The following is an 8,600-nucleotide window of genomic DNA, read 5'->3' as shown; positions in this document are numbered from 1 at the left end:
AGAATGAGAGGGCTTCTCTTTGATTTGGGTTTAAAGTGATGCTCTTGAATGTACAGTGAGCTGGTTGAAAGAGTTGCTGTGTTATGAAAACAGTGTGCATACAGTTTCAGACATCAGTTCACACTTTCTAATAACCTGCCTTTTTATTTGCTTAATTCAAAGCCTGAAAAACCCAGGCACAAAAGCCTGAAAAACCCAGGCACGAAGGCCTGAAACCCAGGCACAAAAGCCTGAAAAACCCAGGCACGAAGCCTACTTCATGCGGCGATCAACCCAGGGTCCGATTCTCAGCTGGGTGGGAAGAAATCAGTCCTACTCAATGTGAGTGATAGCAGAAATCTTCTTCTTTATTGAGAGCAGGCTCTAACTTATATCCAGCAGCTTCAAAGCTAGCTCAGCAACAGCAGCTAATAGATTACATTCTTATGTTCATCCTACTTGCGGTTTCTGCGATAAGCAAGCTCCCTCACATTTTCCCATCTTGTTTTTCCCCCGTAGTTGTTTTCCACCTTGAGCTGTTAGCTCGTTAGCTGAAAACAGCCCGACCTTGAGGGAGCAGAAAGCGGCCTGCTGTCTGCACTGACTACGTGACAGCAACTGCTTTAACCATGGCTCTGACTCTGGCCTTGATTGTGCATTAAATTCATATAACTAGAACTCAGATTGCCTTGCCCCGTCGGGCCTAACATTATACCCTGGGGTCCATGTCCATTCTACCTTAACCACACCTCAACACATCATCCCTTTGGAGGAAAGCTGGGCCATGAGGAGCAAGGCCATTGTCTGCCAGAAGCCAGCCTGCACAGGGCTTGAAAGGTCATCTGAGGCACACAAAAAGACAACAGACAAAACTTCATCTCATATGGGACTTTGGGTTGTGGAGTCTCCTTCTGGGAAGTCTTCAAAACCCACCTGGATGTGTTCCCGTGTTACCTGATCTAAGAGGACCTGCTTTAGCAGGGGGTTGTACTAGATGATCTCTAAAGGTCCCTTTCAGCCCCCACCATTCTATGATTCTATGATTTTAGGGAAGGAAAGAGCAAACAAAAACCGTCAACTACTTCCATCCTCTTAGCAAAGCCCATTACAAAACTAATTGTATGAAGAAGGCAGAGCACAGTCAATGTCTCTCAGTAACTTGATGTCAAGTTTTCCCCTAGATGATGTCATCCAGTAGAACTGAAAGGTCCTTCCAAGCAGTCAGTGCAGGGGAGGCTGCCTGTGACATCACAGTGGCCAGTGCTGGGGTGCTCACCTGCACCAGCACCCAGGCAGTCAGTAGTGCAGGGGCGTTAACATCTGCCACAACATGCAGCACACACCATCTCCAACCAAGGCAGCTGCCCACAGCTCTGCCTCCAGGGATGATGCTGCTGTGCTTGCAAAGAAAGGCTACAGACTGAAGAAGACGCTAGGAGAAGGCTCTTATGGCAAAGTGAAATCCGCTTACTCGGAGCGGCTGAAACGTGATGTGGCTGTCAAGATAATCGACAAGAAAAAACTGACTCAGGACAACCTTGAAAGATTTCTCCCCAGGGAAGTAGAGGCCTTGAAATGTCTGCACCACCCCTCAATCATCGAAGTCTTTGATATTTTTGAGACATCGGGTGGGAAAGTGTATATTGTGATGGAGCTGGGGGAAAAGGGAGACCTGCTGGACTACATCCAGACCACAGGAGCTATGGAAGAGGACACGGCTTGCAGCAAGTTCCAGCAGTTGGCATCTGCCATCAAGTACTGCCATGACTTGGACCTTGCTCACAGGGATCTCAAATGCGAGAACATCCTTCTTGATGCAGGTTTCAACATTAAGCTGTCAGACTTTGGCTACTCCAAATTCTTGTCCCGGGACGCAAACAGAAGGATCATTCTCAGCAAAACCTTCTGTGGGTCTTCTGCGTACGCAGCCCCTGAGGTGCTGGAGGGCATTCCCTATGACCCCAGGATTTCTGACATGTGGAGTCTGGGTGTCATCTTGTATTCAATGCTCTTTGCTTTAATGCCATTTGATGATTCCAATATCAAGGAAATGGTTCGTGCTCAGAAACGACACAAGATTCACTTCTCCAAGTCAAAACATTTGACTAAGGAGAGCAAGAACCTCATTTACCGCCTGCTCCACCCCAGTGTGTCTCACAGGTTGGGCATAGATGAAGTTTTAGAACACCCATGGTTGCAGGCTCCAAAATCCACGATCCCTTCACCTTTGCCAGAGGCAGAAGAGGGGGAGTGTTCCCAAAGCCTTGCTAAAAGAAAGCCTGAGCACAAGCAGCAAGCCAAACCCCATTCTGCAGAAGAGGGTGAGTGTTCCCAAAGCCTCGGTAAAAGAAGGCCTGAGCACAAGCAGCAAGCTAAACCCCATTCTGCAGAAGAGGAAGGACAGAAGGAATTGGGACCCTCTTAAGGATGGCTGGTTTTAGCAATATTCCTGAGTTAGTCTAACCTGTGAACTCTGGTGGTTCTCAGCTTCAGCTTCCCTGGGTCTTCATCAATATTTCTCATCTTTTGCTTTACAAAATATAGCAACGGTAGACACAGCACATCTGCTGAGGTGAATAAACAGCTTAACACTGTTATTCTCAAAAGACCTGTCTCTGACATGGTTTGTGGGGATAAGTTACTGTCAGAACATATTGGTAAGTGGTTTCAGGCTTCGTGCCTGGGTTTCAGGCCTTCGTGCCTGGGTTTTTCAGGCTTCGTGCCTGGGTTTCAGGCCTTCATGCCTGGGTTTTTCAGGCTTTGTGCCTGGGTTTCAGGCCTTCGTGCCTGGGTTTCAGGCCTTCGTGCCTGGGTTTCAGGCCTTCGTGCCTGGGTTTTTCAGGCTTTGTGCCTGGGTTTCAGGCCTTTGTGCCTGGGTTTCAGGCCTCGTGCCTGGGTTTCAGGCATCGTGCCTGGGTTTCAGGCCTTCGTGCCTGGGTTTCAGGCCTTCGTGCCTGGGTTTCAGGCCTTCGTGCCTGGGTTTTCAGGCTTTGTGCCTGGGTTTCAGGCTTTGAGCCTGGGTTTTAGGCTTTGTGCCTGGGTTTTCAGGCTTCGTGCCTGGGTTTCAGTCTTTGTGCCTGGGTTTTCAGGCTTCGTGCCTGGGTTTCAGGCTTTGTGCCTGGGTTTCAGGCCTTCGTGCCTGGGTTTTTCAGGCTTCGTGCCTGGGTTTCAGGCCTTCGTGCCTGGGTTTCAGGCCTTTGTGCCTGGGTTTTTCAGGCTTCGTGCCTGGGTTTTTCAGGCTTCGTGCCTGGGTTTCAGGCTTTGTGCCTGGGTTTCAGGCTTTGAGCCTGGGTTTTTCAGGCCAAGAGCCGAAAACTTCGCGGCAAATGGCGCCCGAACAGGGACCTCACTGGGTGTTACCGGGTAAAGAGCCTGCCTGCGGGGAGCTGAGACTTGAAAATCCGGAGGCAGAGGCAGTTGTCGGAGGAAGCCTGCCGGATCCCAAGCAGAGGTTGCTGTACCCGGGGGAGTGACTACAGGTTGCGGTGAGACGAGGATCCGACAACATGGAAAAGGAGGTAGCACTCACTTTTACATCGCTTTTTAGAAAAGCGGGGGGTGGACTTAAAACTGACCGATTTGTCTGGTCTACTTGTACATAGTAATTGTAACGGCTTTTTTAAGGACTCTGAGAAATATTTTGATGAGGAGGAGTGGAGAGCATATGGGACTTGTCTTTGGGACTTGGTTATAGACGAAGATAAGACTGCTCAGAAACTGATGAAACCATGGAGAGAAGTAATTACCTGTTTAAAAAAGTATAAGTTGGAAAAGGATTTGGCCGCTGCTGTAACTCAGCAACTTGATATGCCCGAGACTGTAGCCGAGCCAACAGCTGGACTGTTTGGTATCGGGACTAATTATATCTCACCTCCGTTTTCTGGTGAGTGGCGAGAAATTGGAAACCTTCTCTGGGAAGCCACTATTAGTGGTGATAAGGACAATAGTAAGATCAGTAAAAATTTAGGTCTCGTTTGGAGAGACGTGATAAATACTTTAAAAGAAATGCAAGCAGAACAGCGTGTGGCCATGCCTGCAGCCCAGGCGTTGACCGTTGCACCGAGGCTGAAGGAGACAGACAAGGGAACGGACAGGTTCCTGCAGGAAGTATTAAAGAAACTGGAGCGACAAGAGACCATGGAAACACAGCCTGTCGCCACTGAAAGCCAGCCCGGTGCCGCCCGGCGCTGAGCGGGGCGTGCTGAGGAAAAAAAAAAAAGAAAAAAAAAAAAAAAAAAGAGTTCTTCTCTACACAAGAGTTTTACAAAGTCAGAGGCGAAGGTGCTTCGGAGCAGAGCCCCCGCGGGAGAGCTGCTTCCCATTCAGAGCCAGCCCGCCGAGTTACCCCTGGGACGACTTGCAGGGGAATGCCGAGCGGGCGGAGTCGGGCGGGGGTGCAGCGCAGGACGATCAGGGGAGTGGGGGAGCGCGACCCCGTGTTGGACTGGGCACCATCGGGCATGCGAGGGGAGACAAAGAAAACACAGGAGAGACTAATACCGACTGCGCCGCCGGCGCCGGGGACGGCACGGAGTGAGCCAGACCCCCCTGCCCCTTCCATCCGCAGCCGCCGCCGCGCAGCCGCTTCCCGCGCCCGGTCAGTGTCTCCGGAGCCCCCCCCCACACACCGCTCCGACACCGCCGGCCCCGGCCCTCACGGACCGCTGGGCTCGTCCTTTCCATCCTCAATCCCTTGCCTCAAAGACTGTAAAAACTGTTGGTCGTGATGTTATGCATTTTGCTGTAAATGTGATGATGAATATTGGTTTTCTTACAGTGGAAACTTTCTAAGGTGTTTTAGGCGTCAGGAACAGAACATTTTCACATTGAGAAGCTAAAAGGTGGTTTGTGTTTTAGACTCATTGGTGAAGGATTTTTTTTTTATCAGAAGTAAAAAAAAAAAAAAAGGATTTTGTCATACTGTTGATGCTTCAAATGATTGTGGTAAATGGTTTTAGGCAATTTCAACAACCCAAGCAAAACATGTGGGTTACACTGGCCAAAGCAATCAAGCAGTCTACAATATGTTTATCAATAGCCAACCTGTAGTCACTCCCCTGGGTACAGCAACCTCTGCTTGAGATCCGGCAGGCTTCCTCCGACGACTGCCTCTGCCTCCGGATTTTCAAGTCTCAGCTCCCCGCAGGCAGGCTCTTTACCCGGTAACACCCAGTGAGGTCCCTGTTCGGGTGCCATTTGCCGCGAAGTTTTCGGCTCTTGGCCTGAAAAACCCAGGCTCAAAGCCTGAAACCCAGGCACAAAGCCTGAAACCCAGGCACGAAGGCCTGAAACCCAGGCACGAAGCCTGAAACCCAGGCACAAAGGCCTGAAACCCAGGCACGAAGGCCTGAAACCCAGGCACGAAGGCCTGAAACCCAGGCACAAAAGCCTGAAAAACCCAGGCACGAAGCCTACTTCATGCGGCGATCAACCCAGGGTCCGATTCTCAGCTGGGTGGGAAGAAATCAGTCCTACTCAATGTGAGTGATAGCAGAAATCTTCTTTATTGAGAGCAGGCTCTAACTTATATCCAGCAGCTTCAAAGCTAGCTCAGCAACAGCAGCTAATAGATTACATTCTTGTGTTCATCCTACTTGCAGTTTCTGCGATAAGCAAGCTCCCTCACATTTTCCCATCTTGTTTTTCCCCCGTAGTTGTTTTCCACCTTGAGCTGTTAGCTCGTTAGCTGAAAACAGCCTGACCTTGAGGGAGCAGAAAGCGGCCTGCTGTCTGCACTGACTACGTGACAGCAACTGCTTTAACCATGGCTCTGACTCTGGCCTTGATTGTGCATTAAATTCATATAACTAGAACTCAGATTGCCTTGCCCCGTCGGGCCTAACATTATACCCTGGGGTCCATGTCCATTCTACCTTAACCACTCCTCAACACATCATCCCTTTGGAGGAAAGCTGGGCCATGAGGAGCAAGGCCATTGTCTGCCAGAAGCCAGCCTGCACAGGGCTTGAAAGGTCATCTGAGGCACACAAAAAGACAACAGACAAAACTTCATCTCATATGGGACTTTGGGTTGTGGAGTCTCCTTCTGGGAAGTCTTCAAAACCCACCTGGATGTGTTCCCGTGTTACCTGATCTAAGAGGACCTGCTTTAGCAGGGGGTTGTACTAGATGATCTCTAAAGGTCCCTTTCAGCCCCCACCATTCAATGATTCTATGATTTTAGGGAAGGAAAGAGCAAACAAAAACCGTCAACTACTTCCATCCTCTTAGCAAAGCCCATTACAAAACTAATTGTATGAAGAAGGCAGAGCACAGTCAATGTCTCTCAGTAACTTGATGTCAAGTTTTCCCCTAGATGATGTCATCCAGTAGAACTGAAAGGTCCTTCCAAGCAGTCAGTGCAGGGGAGGCTGCCTGTGACATCACAGTGGCCAGTGCTGGGGTGCTCACCTGCACCAGCACCCAGGCAGTCAGTAGTGCAGGGGCGTTAACATCTGCCACAACATGCAGCACACACCATCTCCAACCAAGGCAGCTGCCCACAGCTCTGCCTCCAGGGATGATGCTGCTGTGCTTGCAAAGAAAGGCTACAGACTGAAGAAGACGCTAGGAGAAGGCTCTTATGGCAAAGTGAAATCCGCTTACTCGGAGCGGCTGAAACGTGATGTGGCTGTCAAGATAATCGACAAGAAAAAACTGACTCAGGACAACCTTGAAAGATTTCTCCCCAGGGAAGTAGAGGCCTTGAAATGTCTGCACCACCCCTCAATCATCGAAGTCTTTGATATTTTTGAGACATCGGGTGGGAAAGTGTATATTGTGATGGAGCTGGGGGAAAAGGGAGACCTGCTGGACTACATCCAGACCACAGGAGCTATGGAAGAGGACACGGCTTGCAGCAAGTTCCAGCAGTTGGCATCTGCCATCAAGTACTGCCATGACTTGGACCTTGCTCACAGGGATCTCAAATGCGAGAACATCCTTCTTGATGCAGGTTTCAACATTAAGCTGTCAGACTTTGGCTACTCCAAATTCTTGTCCCGGGACGCAAACAGAAGGATCATTCTCAGCAAAACCTTCTGTGGGTCTTCTGCGTATGCAGCCCCTGAGGTGCTGGAGGGCATTCCCTATGACCCCAGGATTTCTGACATGTGGAGTCTGGGTGTCATCTTGTATTCAATGCTCTTTGCTTTAATGCCATTTGATGATTCCAATATCAAGGAAATGGTTCGTGCTCAGAAACGACACAAGATTCACTTCTCCAAGTCAAAACATTTGACTAAGGAGAGCAAGAACCTCATTTACCGCCTGCTCCACCCCAGTGTGTCTCACAGGTTGGGCATAGATGAAGTTTTAGAACACCCATGGTTGCAGGCTCCAAAATCCACGATCCCTTCACCTTTGCCAGAGGCAGAAGAGGGGGAGTGTTCCCAAAGCCTTGCTAAAAGAAAGCCTGAGCACAAGCAGCAAGCCAAACCCCATTCTGCAGAAGAGGGTGAGTGTTCCCAAAGCCTCGGTAAAAGAAGGCCTGAGCACAAGCAGCAAGCTAAACCCCATTCTGCAGAAGAGGAAGGACAGAAGGAATTGGGACCCTCTTAAGGATGGCTGGTTTTAGCAATATTCCTGAGTTAGTCTAACCTGTGAACTCTGGTGGTTCTCAGCTTCAGCTTCCCTGGGTCTTCATCAATATTTCTCATCTTTTGCTTTACAAAATATAGCAACGGTAGACACAGCACATCTGCTGAGGTGAATAAACAGCTTAACACTGTTATTCTCAAAAGACCTGTCTCTGACATGGTTTGTGGGGATAAGTTACTGTCAGAACATATTGGTAAGTGGTTTCAGGCTTCGTGCCTGGGTTTCAGGCCTTCGTGCCTGGGTTTTTCAGGCTTTGTGCCTGGGTTTCAGGCTTCGTGCCTGGGTTTCAGGCCTTCGTGCCTGGGTTTCAGGCTTCGTGCCTGGGTTTCAGGCCTTCGTGCCTGGGTTTTTCAGGCTTCGTGCCTAGGTTTCAGGCTTCGTGCCTGGGTTTCAGGCCTTCGTGCCTGGGTTTTTCAGGCTTCGTGCCTGGGTTTCAGGCCTTTGTGCCTGGGTTTCAGGCCTTCGTGCCTGGGTTTTTCAGGCTTCGTGCCTGGGTTTCAGGCCTTTGTGCCTGGGTTTTCAGGCTTTGAGCCTGGGTTTTTCAGGCCAAGAGCCGAAAACTTCGCGGCAATGATGCCCCCTGCCCATGGCCAACTCTGGAAGCAAGCCAAACAGAGCTTTATTTTTACACAACAGTAATACGATTGGAATTGGAAATACATTTTATATCCAGTCCCAATCAGGATAAAAAAAATATGTTTACACAGTATGTGTTCTGTTGAGGTAATGGGTTAGAGTAACGTTTACTGCACAGTACTGTAACTACTGCTTAATTGAATTAACAGCTCAAAGCTTGCTCAGGGATGACTTAATTCATAGAGATTACTTATTTCATAGGGATTGATGTTACCCAATATTGGCACTCAATCAGTATTGATGACAGTGGGTGATTCACTCAGCCCCAGAGGGTAACCTTGAGAGGCATCCCCACTCAAGGAATTTCCAGACATACTCCAAGGAACAGTGTGCAGGAATCCCTTCCCCTCAGAAATGGGACTGAGCTTTTTATACAATAAAGTGAT

The 8,600-nt window shown here is 49.4% G+C and overlaps 2 protein-coding genes across 2 annotated transcripts; both read left to right on the top strand.

The window, feature by feature from the left end:
* The first annotated feature begins 18 nt into the window (after window positions 1–18).
* Window positions 19–2,683, top strand: LOC133627063 (testis-specific serine/threonine-protein kinase 2-like). The gene has a single exon (XM_062010146.1). It carries the CDS (start codon window positions 1,310–1,312, stop codon window positions 2,402–2,404), a length of 1,095 nt encoding a protein of 364 aa, XP_061866130.1. The 5' UTR covers window positions 19–1,309; the 3' UTR covers window positions 2,405–2,683.
* Window positions 2,684–5,695: 3,012 nt separating this feature from the next.
* LOC104562770 (testis-specific serine/threonine-protein kinase 2-like) lies at window positions 5,696–7,780 on the top strand. Its single transcript, XM_010208982.2, has one exon. It carries the CDS (start codon window positions 6,445–6,447, stop codon window positions 7,537–7,539), a length of 1,095 nt encoding a protein of 364 aa, XP_010207284.2. The 5' UTR covers window positions 5,696–6,444; the 3' UTR covers window positions 7,540–7,780.
* Window positions 7,781–8,600: the final 820 nt, after the last annotated feature.

Source organism: Colius striatus, chromosome 17 (assembly GCF_028858725.1).
Source record: "Colius striatus isolate bColStr4 chromosome 17, bColStr4.1.hap1, whole genome shotgun sequence".
Lineage (NCBI taxonomy): Eukaryota > Metazoa > Chordata > Aves > Coliiformes > Coliidae > Colius > Colius striatus.
The sequence above is the reverse complement of the archived record's forward strand: the minus strand, read 5'-3'. Positions and strand labels throughout refer to the sequence as shown.